At 36.9% G+C, this 15,783-nt stretch overlaps 1 protein-coding gene across 1 annotated transcript in view; it reads right to left on the bottom strand.

Moving 5' to 3' along the window:
• Nucleotides 1-1,487: 1,487 nt before the first annotated feature.
• The window catches only part of LOC128607324 (alpha-2-macroglobulin-like protein 1), a 32,086-nt gene continuing 17,790 nt past the window's right edge, over nucleotides 1,488-15,783 (bottom strand). Inside the window, exons 23-34 of the mRNA XM_053624058.1 lie at nucleotides 14,733-14,909; nucleotides 14,338-14,419; nucleotides 13,482-13,638; nucleotides 12,813-12,887; nucleotides 12,115-12,277; nucleotides 11,331-11,524; nucleotides 9,437-9,652; nucleotides 4,505-4,623; nucleotides 3,562-3,670; nucleotides 3,325-3,390; nucleotides 2,213-2,318; nucleotides 1,488-2,100 (exon numbers count right to left, since the gene is read on the bottom strand). Coding sequence (XP_053480033.1) covers nucleotides 2,060-2,100; nucleotides 2,213-2,318; nucleotides 3,325-3,390; nucleotides 3,562-3,670; nucleotides 4,505-4,623; nucleotides 9,437-9,652; nucleotides 11,331-11,524; nucleotides 12,115-12,277; nucleotides 12,813-12,887; nucleotides 13,482-13,638; nucleotides 14,338-14,419; nucleotides 14,733-14,909 — 1,505 coding nt within the window. The 3' untranslated portion in view covers nucleotides 1,488-2,059. The remainder of the gene's footprint in view (nucleotides 2,101-2,212; nucleotides 2,319-3,324; nucleotides 3,391-3,561; nucleotides 3,671-4,504; nucleotides 4,624-9,436; nucleotides 9,653-11,330; nucleotides 11,525-12,114; nucleotides 12,278-12,812; nucleotides 12,888-13,481; nucleotides 13,639-14,337; nucleotides 14,420-14,732; nucleotides 14,910-15,783) is intronic.

The following is a 15,783-nucleotide window of genomic DNA, read 5'->3' as shown; positions in this document are numbered from 1 at the left end:
TAACATGATCTATCCCATTAGCATTTCTAAGAGGATCTTTAAGCCAAATTCTCAAATGTTCTCAATGTTCACTGCTAATGCAGGTTAGTTAATATGAGCTAACCTGTTGGGATTTCTGAGAGGATTTAAAAGTTACATTTTGTAGAAGTTTATTATCTTCTTCGCTAATGCTATCTGGCTTACATCAATTAATCTGACAGGTTTTCTGAGGGGTTTTAACGTCAAATTCATAATAATTCATTAAAATTATAACATTATGATATAATTTGTGCACACAAACATTACAGTAAGATGAATTCACAGTAGAATACTCAAAATCACACTGAATGGTTTTCAGCACATTATGGTGTTTTCATATTTAAAGATGATGACTTTAAATATATTAGGCATTAAAGCAAACATTAAAATTATTACTTAGCTTTCACCACTGTCTCTGATTTTCATCTTTTCTAAAATTAGAGATCCTGTTTGAAAGAAAAACTATATTATCTGTAGATGTTGGTAGGAAAATAGGTTCATTAACCTGACTGTTTTTAATCCAGTATATTTTGTCAACAGCAACCATACAGTCATGTTCTTTACCCTGAACATGACACCAGTGTGCAACAGCAGAGCGATCAATTTACAGAAAACACGTTCCGTATGAACAAACTGCATCTTGTAGGAAAGCATCAGGCTCAGTAATGAAATCCTGATAAAACTGTCGTTAATTAGAAACAAGGCTTTGCTGGATTAGTAAGCATCTGTTTATTTATTCAGGACTAGAGTAAAATCACTTAGAATTAAGTCTGAATCAGTATGTTAACAATTTAAAGCTACATATTTGCTCAAATATCAGTAATCAGCTCTATATCAGAAAGTAAAATTAAAAGTAAATCAATTAATGAGCTTGTATGAATATGTTCAATTGTTTCTATAGTAACAGATCATTCACAGGTACTTGTATGGCACATAAACAGACTTAAACGTGTTTGTAATCGTTGATATGGTGCCACTTTCATTGATACGGAGCCATTTATTTAACATTTATGGAAGGAGTCTCCAGTGTCAGCACTTTGTAACAGTCAGGGGTAAAGATGTAGCTGGGAGGAGTTCAGGCCAGTAGAGTTTATACTTTTCAGTGTCTCAGCAACAAGCTGTGGGTTTTTGTCTTAATAATAATATTGTCCACAATACTAAATGTAAATTTAAACAGCTAAAAATATATGATGTGTGATTCTTTCATATTAGAGGAAGAAAACACTTTGGGGCATGCTGTTATAGGAAAATTATCAACTTCAGTGTGGTAACAGTAACTCTGCTACACATCTGGCTACGTCACACCACCCTGTCGCTGATTATTTTCCTATAACAGCACAACCATGAGTGTTTAAACTATTAATAATGAACAAGGTTGCAGTCTAGAAGCATGGAACAAGACTTTGCAACAACAGACTATAAGTTAAATTAAATACATACATAGACGAGACGAGAAAACAAGACACAGGTGAGAATAATGATGACTGGAGCTGGAGGAAATGTACTGTATGTACACACGTTTATCTGTTGTATGGAATTTTCATGTCAGAGTTCAAATTCTAAATCTCAACAATACGGTGAAGACATTTCTGCTGCGCTGCTCAGGATCGACACATTTAATCATTTTATTAATATTTTTGCTCAGCACCTCATGAATTGCCTTGTGATTACATCTGCAGAATAAAGATTTTTAAGTAGATGATCTACAATATAAAGAAACAGGAATTTTTAACGTATACAGTATCTCAACAGTATACAGTACATATGCAAAGAATTTTAGTACATAGTAGTATTATAGACATGTACAAAGTTGAAATCTCCTGCATTGTGTCCGTTACACTCACAACAAAAGATGTACTGTATGTTTAAGTTGATCATAATAACATGACAGACTTTAAATTTTTTTTTTCACTTAAGACAGATATCATTAAGTACTTACTAAACTTTTGTGAATTTGCAGTTTTACTGTAGATGAAAGTAAAATATGGAGAAAAAAGTGAAAAGGAAAAGAGATGATGGATTAAAGTGCACGTTTTCTGTATTAAGTGCATGGTGAGGTGTAGTCAGTTACAGCCGAGTCACCTAAAGTCAAAGATAAAAATAGAAACCATGGTTAAGTTCATACACTAAGCTTTTTGGACAAAAAAAACATCTGCTTTTAATGATTGATAAAGATTAACAGAATGATACATACGGATCTCGTAGTAGTCGTAAACCTTCACAACGGCTGGTTTCAGTTTCTCCACTGCAATGTCCTGCACGATCCTCAGGGTGTACACCTTCTCCACTCCTTTTTTCAGCTGAAACAGACAGGAGATATTAAACTAAATTAATCCTCCTGTTCTGTTCAGACCATCTCATTACATTTTATAGCAGTGTAGAATAATAATAATAATCTTATTTCAATCTTGATGCAAATAAAACTGATGGACATTGAGTCTGTGATCAGGGATCCCGCTGATGGCCGATGAGGACAGATTAAGAGGCGGAGAAAATGAGATTAAAACTAACGTCACCCTTTCTAAATATTTTATTATACCATGAAGTTGTTTCTGATTGGTCAGAAGGAATTAAACTCTCTGTGGTGCTGTTATAGTAAAATACTAAGTGACAGGGTGGTGCGATGAAGCGGACTTACTGTTACCAGCCCAATGCTGATTATTTTCCTAGAACAGCACATCCCCAAGTGTTTTACTCCTCTTATATCACAACAATTTCCAAATACTGTTAAAATACAATTTTTATTAGAGAACGTCATACTTTTTTTTTGATCAAATTATATTTATATTTAATTCTGTGGAAGATGTTAGTTCCTCTTCTCACTTAGGTTATAGCAGCTATAAACAGTCATTCTCTCACCAGCCTCTTTGTTTCTCTATCAAAGTTAATAAGATAAATCATTTGACATGTTCCTGAGAAACCACAACATGTAAAACCCCTTCCTGAAGATGTTGGAATTTTTTTTTTTTTATGTTACAGCTTAACCTCGGACTGTCACAAAGCACTCATATTGGAGACTCCTTCCATAAATGTTACATAAATGTCTCTTTACAGAAAACTATATCAACAATTATACATTTTTAATCTGTTTATGTTATAGAAAATTCATCAGCACAGAGCTGTGATAATTTTTTATAACAGCAGCTCTGACAGTTTTGCAGCTACAAATCACAGGTTTATATGAATGTGCTCGTTCTAATATGCTATTGTTGTGGTTTTAGTTAAATGTTAATAGTTACAGATATGATTTTAACATGAACATCAGAGGAGCCCAGTGTTTTAGTAAAGCTGTGTGTGCGCTCTTACTCCATTCAGGTAGATATTGACTTCACCATCAGCTTGTTCCACACTGTTCACAGATCCATCAGTCGACTGTAAGAACAAAACCAAACATGTGAACATAAACTGATCCAGTAATATGATAACGAGTAAAAGTGTTGAAAACTGTGAATGAAAACTGTTCTGTCACCACGGCTGAACAACTTTTCCCTGATACTCGATGTTCAGTGTATAATAATAATTAAAGTTAAAGGTCTACATTACATCTGGACTGCTGTTCACAAGCATCACAGACGTCCCATCCGCACTGAATCCAGACAGAAGCTTGACGTTAATGATCACCATGTTGGTCTCCAATCGTTGACCGTTATACCTGAAATTTAAAGATCATTAAAGCCCTCACACTTTCTGATTTGTTCATCAAATGTTATGAAAAGTTTTCTAATACTCTAATTAACACCGCTTTCTAAAAGTAAATTCTACTAGAGAAACATTATTAACATTATACTGAGTTTATGTTTATTATTGCAGTTCAGTATTTTAACTGTGTCAGAAATCCTTATAAATATATGTATACATGCTCATATAAAACTGATATCTGAACATTATGTTTATACAATGACTCTCACAGATTTATATTTATCTAAATGAACAAGTATAGGTTATTTCATGAATAATTGTTTTGTCTATCTTGTGGCCCTACAGTAACTTACATTATAGCAGCTATGAACAGTCTTTCCCTCACCACCTCACTTTTTTCTCTCTCCTGAAGTTAATAAAACAAAAATAAAACCCAGCTTGTCATGTTATTGAAAAACCGCAAAGAAGTGTAGACTCCTCTGTCCTGAAGATGTCGGAAAACTGAAAGTTACATCATTATCTCTGACTGTTATAAAGCCCTGACACTGGAGATTCCTTCCATAAATGATGAATAAACATCTCCTTAGAGAAAACTTCGCCAAGATGCAAAGTAATAACCAAGGAATGTATAAGGAAGGATAATTAAAAGTCTTAATTTCTTTGCTGCATTTTTCCTACATGCATGCTAACTTTTGCATTCCCTGTCAACTATATTGTTGATATCAATTTAATAACTGTAGACATGATCCACAATAGTAAATAAATATGCTTGCATGCATATATGCATATATTAAAGGAATGAATTCTCCATTCTCCGTTTTTGTCACTTTGTTGATTCGGAGCTCACCTGACAGTAATTTTCACTTCCAGAGATGGATTTGGGATGCTGCATTTACCAGATGCTGAAGCTGAGATAGTAAATGAAGTGTGGTCAGGAGGAGGAGGGATGTTGTAGCACAAAGTGAACTAGAAGGGAAAAAAAACCCCCACAATATTAGCACAATTCATCCTCTTTTCAGCAGGGTTGCCAAGTTTCACGTATTTTGGCATAATACACATGCCATATATAAAATGTATTAAATATCAAGCCAACATAAAAATACAACAGTCACACATCTGCATTAAGATTATTTTGTGTCAGTATTGAGAAGGTGTGGGGTTTAATGAAGCCCTTCTTGGTTGGATCAGTCTGAAGCGGATGGGTCCTGTACCAATCAGCCAATTGAGAAATACCAATTTCTCAACATGCATTCTTATGCGATCTTTCGTGCTTGTGAACTCGTTCTATGTCATTATCCACTGACGAAGTTCAATTCCAATACTCAAGAATGCAAGTGCCGGGGACGTGCAGTATGAAATTACCAAGATTTGTCTTGATATCAAGGATGCATCGAATGCAGACCTCAGCGGAACGAACACACTTGAAGTCCCAGAAGTCACTGCAGCAAACCAATAGCATATGACGGAAGCCTGACGCATACCTGGCGTTTTAACATCTTTTTAACAACAGTAATCCAAAAAAATCAAAATATGCATTTAAAAAGAATGATTGTGATATATGATTTAGATTGAAATATAGTTCAGGTTTTTGAAAAGTTATTCCTCAGAAGTATTTTAACAAATTAAACTAGCTTACATTTTGAGGTAACGGTAAACTCGTTAGCATAGTTTTTATTTAACGTGAGGTAACAGTTGCACAAAGTGAGCTTACTACATTAAAACATACTTAATTGATCTTGGTTAATTAGCCAGTTAACAGTATATCTATTAACCAGCTGAAACATGTTACTTAGGGAGCACTGAAGAGATGAGGACCCTGTCCTACTACTAGAAATGTGCTGGGAGCTTTAACATTTTTACAGTTTTCTTAAGTTTCTTCTTTTATATTCTCATGTTCGAAAGGGCTTCAAAGTATATCTTAAGATCAGTGTTACAGAATGTAATATGAAGGTTTTTTTTTCTTTTTGTAGTTCCTCTCATCTTGTGAATGCAAAACTAAAATAATTAAAAGATTAATGATGTAATTTTGTGTTTCAGAAAAGTAACATATCACAGGGTTTTAATTAATTATTTGAAGGGTCCATTTTAACGTGAACATTAAACGAGGTAGAGAAGACAGATTTATATTTAAAACGTTCTGTCCAGGTTATAAATGGTGAGGTTTAAGCCAGCTTGATTTGCATGAAGGATTGAATCAAACAATAATGGAGTTTATTATAAAATTATTATTAAAAAGTATATCAAAAATGGAAAGACCATTTACTAAAAGTTGGGGACTTTGTAAGGTTGAATCATTAATATCTACAACTGAAGATTTGGTTAAAGTTGGTATGCCACTGGGGATAGTCTTAAATATTTTTTTTGTAATTCTTTTTTCCATTTAGAAGTGTATAATTACCCATTCTTGCCAATAATCTCGTTTACAGTTAATATGTTATGATGGAACCAATTCTCCACGGACAGTGACTTCTTGTTACATGTGAAATTACCATTGTTCCAGATAAAACATCTATTGGGAGAGAAATTGTGCATGTACAAAAGTGACCAGTACAGTAACGCTTGTTTGTCATAGTCACGCTAAAACGTGCTTGACAGTTAAAACCCATGGATTTGTATAATGTTGTGGGCGGGACACTTCAGATTCTAGACAGTATTTAATTGAACAGAAAATCTGATGAAGTTGAAGTGTAGAATGATGCCATAAAATTTGTTGATCCGTATTGGTGTTAGAGAAAGGCGGTAAATTTTGAATGCGTATATCTTCCAAGTAAACTTGTTTATAGGTAAACTGAAGGCAAACATGTTCATACGAACAGCCTGCAAAGACAAGGGCACGGTGAGGAAGAGAGAGAAACAATCAAACAGAAAAAAGTGATGACATTACACACTTTTTACCCAATAATTCTCATTTCCACCCAGAAAAAAAGTCACATTCATAAAGATTTCAGTCATATTTACACCTGAGGAACTGTGATAAGAAAGTAAAGTGGGAAATCTCTTGACCTCATACTAACATACGGACTAAGTATAGAAAATATTATCATTTTTCCGCAGTCTGAAGTTGTCTCAGACCATTATCTTATCTCGTTCATAATACGTATTGATCATAATATTTCCACCTCGTCTCGCTACCGCGTAAAACGTACCTACACATCAGCTACTGCACCGAGCTTCATAAATAACCTCGCAGAAACATCAATTAGATTTGGACCACTGTCAGATCACACAGAACTCGATCAGGCGACTGAAAGCTTGGAGTCAACACTCCACTACACGCTAGATAGAGTGGCTCCACTCAAAAGGAAAATAATTAGAGAAAAAAAATTAGCACCCTGGTATAACGATCAAACGCGAACCTTAAAACAGACAACTTGACAATTAGAACGTAAATGGCGTCAAACCAAACTGGTGATATTTCAAACAGCATGGAAGGAGAGCCTACTGAAATATAGGAAATCTCTTGGCGATGCTAGAAAAATCTATTTCTCCACCTTAATAGGAGACAACAAAACAATTCTAGATTCCTTTTCAACACAGTAGCAAAATTAACTAGGAAAAAACCACTACAGAGAGAAACACTCAATCATTACATAGCAGTGAAGATTTCATGAAATTTTTCATTGATAAGGTTGAAAATATTAGACGTGAAATACAGGCCATTAAATTAAAACCGGACAGTACTGTAACAAACCCATTACATGACAATGTAGCAATATCAGATCAATGTTTAGTGTTTTGCTCCGCTTAGAGAGACCGAACTCACTACATTAATCTCTTCAGCCAATTCATCAACTTGCATACTAGATCCCGTACCTACATGTTTGTTTAAACAGATTTGTCCAGGAGTAATTGAACCACTTCTAAATATAATCAATTCTTCCCTAAGCACTGGCTATGTACCTAAATCACTTAAATTAGCAGTTATTAAACCCTTGATTAAAAAACCTGATCTTGACCCGTCTCAATTGTCCAGCTATAGACCAATATCAAATCTCCCCTTCATCTCTAAGATTTTAGAAAAGGTTGTAGCAAAGCAGTTATGCTCGTACTTAGATAGGAATAACATTCATGAAATGTATCAGTCAGGATTTAGACCTCATCATAGCACAGAGACAGCGTTAGTTAAAGTAGTAAATGACCTTCTACTGACTTACGATCAGGGTTGTGTCTCGCTGCTTGTGTTACTCGACCTTAGTGCAGCTTTTGATACTATAGATCACACTATTCTACTTGATAGATTAGAAAATGTTGTTGGTATTAAGGGAACAGTCCTCTCCTGGCTCAGGTCTTATCTGACCGATCGTTATCAGTTCGTAGATGTAAATGGTGATTTCTCCATGCGTACTGAGGTTACTTTTGGAGTTCCACAGGGTTCTATTTTAGGCCCACTGCTCTTTACTTTATATATGCTACCCCTAGGTCAAATTATTCGTAAACATGGAATTAGCTTCCACTGTTATGCTGATGATACACAGTTGTATGTTTCAGCGAAGCCAGAAGACAGACAGAAGCTTAGTAAAGTTGAGGATTGTGTAAAGGACATTAGACATTGGATGTTAATTAACTTCCTTCTACTTAATTCTGATAAAACAGAAATACTTTTATTAGGCCCACGTGTAGCTAGAAGTAATCTTTCTGATCACATGGTTACTCTGGATGGTCTTTCTGTTTCATCATGTGCAGCAGTTAAAGACCTTGAGTGATTATTGACTCCAGCCTATCATTTGATGCTCATGTAGATAATATTACTAGGATAGCCTTCTTTCATCTCAGAAATATTTCTAAAATAAGAAACATATTGTCACTACATGATGCGGAAATACTAGTTCATGCATTCGTCACCTCTAGATTAGATTACTGTAATGCCTTACTGTATGGATGTTCCAGTAGGAATATAAATAAGCTCCAATTAGTCCAGAATGCAGCTGCTAGAGTCCTAACTAGAACTAGAAGATACGACCATATCACACCGATATTATCAATACTGCATTGGCTCCCAGTAAAATCTCGCATTAACTATAAAATACTTTTATTAACCTATAAAGCACTAAATGGTCTCGCGCCACAATACCTAAGCGACCTTTTGGTTTTATATGATCCACCACGCCTACTTAGGTCAAAAGATGCAGGCTATTTGATGGTACCTCGAATAGTGAAGGCTACAGCAGGGGGAAGAGCTTTCTCTTATAGAGCCCCACAGTTATGGAACAGTCTTCCTATTAGTGTTCGGGACTCAGACACAGTCTCAGTGTTTAAGTCTAGGCTTAAAACGTATTTGTTTACTCAAGCCTACCCTGACTAGATTCTGTTCTACTACTTCGCAGTCATAATTATCTTTTTTCTCCCTCTCTCCTTTCGCCGAGCCCCACACGAATTTATGGAGATACTAGAGATCCAGATCCTTTCTGCCTCTGGATGGAGCTGAAGTCTTCTCTAATTCCAGACTGCTGGGACTACGGCTGCTCCTAAGGCCATACAGACTTCATATAAATCCATAATGAACTTTTTCACACTATCTGTTGTTACCCAGATGAGGATGGGTTCCCTTCTGAGTCGGGTTCCTCTCAAGGTTTCTTCCTCTTAAAACATCTTAGGGAGTTTTTCCTTGCCACCGTCGCCACTCAGTGGCTTGCTCAGTTGGGATAAATTTGCACCTTTAATATCTGTATACCATGTTGATATTTCTGTAAAGCTGCTTTGAGACAATGTCTATTGTAAAAAGCGCTATACAAATAAAATTGAATTGAATTGAATTGAATTGAAATGGTGATGTACAGACCTGCACATACACACAGCCTTTCCCTTTTGCTTTGACGTTGTAATTTCCAGGAACCTCCTGCAGCTGACTCTCCTGATACAGCAGCCTGTTACTCTGATTGATGGTAAACTTCTTAATCACCCCTGATGGTGATGTTATAGTAACATTAACATCTCCTGCTGGACGGTAGGTGGTGAAACTGTATTTTGACAGAGCCTGGAGAGCCACGACAGTGTCCTGTATGGATGGATAAGAGTATAAAGAGAACAAAAATGTGATCAAACTCTATTCATGCTGGTGCTGTTTTACCCAAGTACACATTTGAATTTTAGTGAGTAGTAACCAGATGTGTGCTTCTATAATAATAATAAACTTAATAATAAATAAGTACAGTAATAGTTAGAGGTACTCGATTCGAACTAGAGTCCAATTATGAAAGAACTCGGGCATGTTTCACACTCGGGTAAATTTGTACTCGAACTTGACACGGACTCTGGAATTTTGGACTATGAAATTTTTCAGAGTACAGTCGAGTCCACGTCACGTGTAACACGAAAATAAAGATAATAAATGAATAGAAACATAAAGTTAAGGTAACTAGAAATTAATGTATGTCTCCCTCGCTCTCATCGTGCAAGTACCGGATTGAGTTCTCTTTAGCGGCTTATTACGCTTGGACGGTTACATAACTACATACACACGTCAACATGCAGGTCTGGCCGAGTATTCATGTAAACACAGTCGGTTATGTCTTAAATGAATGTAAACAGTTGGGGAAAAATCAGAGGTGTGTCAATACAGTATATTGGATCTGTGCATTAGGTAAATTTTTACACAGAATATAAATATATAGTCTAAAGCATAGTGTCATGTCCCGAGATGTAAGGGAGTAGAATACGGAAGCAAGCGCAGGTAAAGACGTTTTTATTTAAAGGAGACAGGCAGATAAATCCAAATCGTGAATCAGATGCGTAGTCAAAAACAGGCAGTGGGTCAGGCGATCGGCAAACAGGCATAAACGGGGCAAAGCAGGAATCTAAGTCGCGGTCACAGAAAACAGGGTCAAATCAAAAAACAGGAAACATAAAACTATGACAGGGAACTGGAAGCAGCAACACCAGTGTGGTCTAAATGAACTAATCTATCGTGGTAAACTAACTAAATCTATCAAGGTACGTAACATGAACTAAGACTATGACCTATACTATATCTAATACTCCGTGAGGTGTACAGGGATGTGAGCGGTATATATCCCGAACATAATCAGCACTAAGTGCTGGCAGCTGCAAACAATAAAGCCACACCCTCGAACAACAACCAGTGACAAAACAGGGAGGAGACAGAACAGAAACAAAACAAACGCACGTGTCCACAATAAGCAATGTCACGGTTATCAACATCCGAAGAGTATGCGCTCGCTGAGCACTCGTGCACGTAGCTTGTGCATGCACGTGCCCTCCGGTTCTCCGAGCGTGCTGCCAGAAGGGAAGATCGTGACACATAGGGACAGTAATTAAAGTAATTGGACAGAGTGAGATATGGGCAAGGGCTAGAAATTAAGCTAAATAAAGTGACCACTGTGTCCAAGTATAAGCGAATTATGCTTTAAATGATGCAGTGCATACAAATTGCATTCTAGACTTTGGGACACATTTGTAGATTAGCTACTAGTGCAAATTCATAAAGAATATAGGAAAGTAAATAATATAGATGTCCAGTTACTCCTTTCATTTAACTGTTCAATTCGGTACATTGTAAAAGCTTGTCACATAAGCCATGACATAGCTGTTAATCTTTGAATAGCATTTGTAAAACAATTAGGAAGTGCAGTATGTTTTTTGTGTAAAAGGTGTGAAGTTAAAGGGGAAAGGACATGCAAACTAAAGTATGAGACTGATGTGTTGAAGCTTTGTACCTGTGTAGACCTGAAACCCCCAAAGGGGTTCTGCTGCTGAGAAAGCCAACGGACGATGCTGGCGCTGTAACCCAGGCCAAACCCGGAGAGCTGGGGTCCAGACATCAGAGCCAGAAGCACATACGAGGTAATCTCCACCTCCAAAGAGTCCATCACAGACCCATCATTCACTCTGCTCCAGTACCTCCTGCCCCCTGAGGGAGATATTAGAGAAAAACTGAAGCCATTGACTCAAGGTTGTCCAACGAAAAGGTTTAAAACGCCTGAATGTGTTTGTACAGAATACATTTCCATACGGATGCTTTCAGGGTGGGAGAGATGGTATACTCATTCCCCTGTCAATCACAGCATCACTAGATGGTTGTTGGTGCCTGTGAGCTCGTGTATGCAGAAGAGGGTAGAGAGCACATTCCTCCGAGTGTGTTAAACTGCTCTGTTACGCAGCATGAACAACAGTTGCAACTGGTTGGCTTCACACATTGGAGGAATCATGTGTTAGCCTTCACCCTCTCTGTTTAATAGATGTCTTATGATAGGGGAAGGCTGGATGCTGGGTGAGAATTGGGTGATCAAATTGGGAAGAAAAGGGGAAGTAGTTCCAGTCTAGATACAGATACAGTTATTCAGAGCACGATGCAGATACAGATAGAGACAGTGTCAATGTTACACCATTATTAAATATTGGCCTACACATGTACAGCGCCCTGTGTCAGCTGTTGGAGAAGGTTTGTCAATTTTTCCTTGTGTGGTGGTTTGATAGACAGACAGACTTGGAGCATCAAACCTGAGACTATGGCCTTTGCATCCAGGTCTAAGATGAGCGTGTTCCTCATCGCCTGATCTCCAGCTAGAGTGAAGGCGTAGAAAAGGAGAGCCTTGGCGTAGGTGGAGTTCACTTGAGTGTACGCATTCCTCAGGCACGCGAGACTCCTGTTCACCACAGGATCCTGTTGTATACATATTAACATGTGTAGATCATGATCCATTCACGAGAGACAAGTCAATATCTTTGCACCACAAAATGTACATATAAATATATATTTATTTAAGTCTGTGTTGTCAATTTCTTTGTTTTGTTTACAACAAGACATTCTCAAACAAGGTGTTCAATCTACGCTTGTTATTTCATACATTATACATAAAATCATCTAAAATTAACTGGAGGTGTTGTTTTCTAGCGAACACCTTAAATACAAAACTTTAAACCAGGCATTAATGAATATGTTTTGTAAGTTGCTGAAAAACTGATTTGTTGTAAAAACAAAAAACAAAAAAAAACAACCTTATATATATATATATATATATATATATATATATATATATATATATATATATATATATATATTAAATCACCACTTGCTCCCATACGTGTTGTAGTGTATGTTTTATCATTTTTGTGTATCTTTACATTACCATCTGTGATGATCCAAAATTCACTGAATTTGTGTGTGTAAAAGTTCATCAGTGAAACAGTTTACTCACTGCACTTGTATAATTGAGCTCCAGTATTGCAGCTGCAACGTACGCCGAGAGAGTCACCTCATCATTCACCCCTCCCTGAGAGACAGAGAGAGAGATTATTACTGTAATTCTTCAGACCCAAAACTAAATATAGTTTATATCCCAGCACTGGAAGATAGTGACATTAGTGCAGCTACAAATCGCAGGTTTATATTAATGCACTCATTCTAATCTGATATCGTTTCTATAGTAACAGCTTGTTCACAGGGACTCGTACAGTGGATGATATACATAAATGAGTTATAAAATGTGTAATCGCTTATGTGTTGGTGTTTATGTAACATTTATGGAAGGAGTCTCTAGTGTCAGAGCTTTGTAACAGTGAGTAAAATGAGTTTACTCTTTTATGGATTCTCGGTAACATGACAAGCTGTGTAACTCAAATGTTGTTTAACGAACATTAAATGTAACTATAAACTGATTAAAAAAGTGTCAACCTTTAATACACAAAACAATGTAATTGTTGGCACACAGCAGTGTTATAAGAAGAATAAGACACTCCAGAATGTGCTGTTAGAGACAAATAATCAACATTAAGTCTGTGGCACTAACTCCATTTCATCACACCACCTGCTGTTAATTATTGTCCTCTAACAGCACATGGTATTGGTCTCAGACTGGTCTCCTGACCTTCATGGCATTGTTGGAGAGTTGTCCCACTGAGGCAAAGCATCCGTTAGCCTGCTGCTGCTGACCGAGCCAGGCCTTCGCCTGATCTACAAACATCTGATCTACAAAGATGTATCTCTTGGCACTTCCGAAAGACTTCATCACGAACGCCGTCAACCTGAGAACACAAACATGATCAGGTCTGTAGTCTGAAATCAAAACCACAATATTATTTGGAATGTAGAAAACATTGCAGGACTCTTTTGTGTTTCAGACATCAACTTAAATGCATCTATATATAAATTGATGTAAATATATAAACATCAGATTAATTACAACTGAATAAATATATAATATATAATGATTTAATATGGCTTTTAATTGTTTTCTGTGAGATGTTTATTTATGGAAGGAGTCTCCAGTGTCAGTGCTTTGTAACAGTCAGACAACCGTTTATAGCCAATATAACAGTGAGATCAGGAACTTTAGTAGGCTTTCCACAACATTAAATATAACTATAAATTAATAAAAAGTATGATGTGTCATTCGTATTCATTAGTAATTAAGACTATATGTAATTATTACATTTTCATTGTTGGCACTGTTGTGGTATAAGAGGAATAAAACTCTTCAGGGTGGTAAGAGTAAATCCGCTTCATCACACTACGTTGTTATTGATTATTTTACTGTAACAAAGTGACACACATGTTATTATTTACATGACCACTAGTTTTTCCAGAATTGCTTTGAAATTTTACATTTTAGACATTCAGCAGGTGAAGCAGAAATATGAGTGCTGGTTTATTGGGGGGATGCGTATTTCAGTCTTTACTTGTTTAGATTCAGCTTTTTTACAGCTGCATTCTATGAGACTCACCATGTGTTGCCTGATCGATCACTCATCCCAAAAGCACTGTAAGATCCATCAGTGTGTTTGTAGGTCAGTTCTCTCTGATATCCTGTACAGGAAATGAAACAAACAAGGAGTTGTGTGATGTTAATGCAATGTACATGTATTTTTGTTATTTAAATGTAGCTATTTCCACCCACTATCTAAGTCTTGGGAGGGGAAGAGAGAGAGAAATTAATTGGATGAACACAAGACTAGTACAGTCATCAACAATAAACTATAAAATTAAAGCCGAAATATCTAAAACTATTTTTATGCACCTTTTCCATTGAAAAAATATTAGCAAAAGGGACCCCTGGAGGAGAAATGGTAGAGGAGGGGTAGGTCAAAAAGGTCTTAGCTGAAACACTCAAAGTCCTCACCGCTCACGAGGTAGGTCTCGGCTGTGCTCCTGATCTGGGGCGTGAGCTGGTTGGTGCTCTCCAGGTACAGCAGGATGAAGATGTTGGGGGCAAAGCGCAGCATGTTTTGCTCTCCACAGCCGTACGGCATCTCCAGGAGACTCGCCAGGTTCTGTAGAGCTCGGCCCATCAGATCTCCTGCACAGAAAAGATTATTTAAAGGCAATGTGCAGTGGAAATCACAGTGAATTTTTCCACTGTGAAAATTTTTATTTATTTGTGAAATAATGCAGTTCTAGACTTTACTTTTGATTAGATTGTGAAAAGTTACTAAAGATAGCACTTTTTGTTTCTGCTTGAGTTAATATTTTATTTTAATTTTTAGTTTAACATACTATTTTAGTGTATTTAATATGTCTAATACTTTTGCTATAAAAAGGTCGGTGGTTATTTGATTTGTCTCTCTGCTAGAATCAATACCTCTACATCAGATTTATGTTCCCTTTCAAAGGGAACTTGAAGTTGCCTTTAGCATAACACTATGGGAGCGCCCTTGCGTGCACGACCGGTATCTGAAGCTTGTGTAAAATCATGCCTCTATTTATAGGCCTGCCATGATCAGGTGACGTGGCAATTAAACGCGTCACGTGATATATATATGGCACCTGTGAACCGTGCTGTCAGCCTTATTATCTTCAGTGAGACTGTATGTCGGTTGTTTGTGTAACAAAAAGATGCTTCATTTCTCCTCTATATTTTCTCAAAATCTCTGAACTTTTCTATCCCTTTTTTACAAGAATAGAAAAGAGAAAGAAAGAATGAGTGAGAAAGAATTCAGAAAGTGTGTTACGCCTTGCTCCCGTTTTATGACGGGAGGAGACGGACACGCTTTCTGTGTGAAGTGTTTAGGGATGGAGCACACGATGGCATCTCTTAAGGGGTCTAACTCTGAGCATTGTGAACGTTTTATGATTAGGCAGCTCCGTTCGCGAATCTCTCTCTTCTCGTCCGAAGGGAGATGGGTTTCAGAGCCTTGCGGATCCTCAGGTCCTGGGGATCTCATATGGGTTTG

The sequence above is a fragment of the Ictalurus furcatus genome, chromosome 5, assembly GCF_023375685.1.
Source record: "Ictalurus furcatus strain D&B chromosome 5, Billie_1.0, whole genome shotgun sequence".
Lineage (NCBI taxonomy): Eukaryota > Metazoa > Chordata > Actinopteri > Siluriformes > Ictaluridae > Ictalurus > Ictalurus furcatus.
The sequence above is the reverse complement of the archived record's forward strand: the minus strand, read 5'-3'. Positions and strand labels throughout refer to the sequence as shown.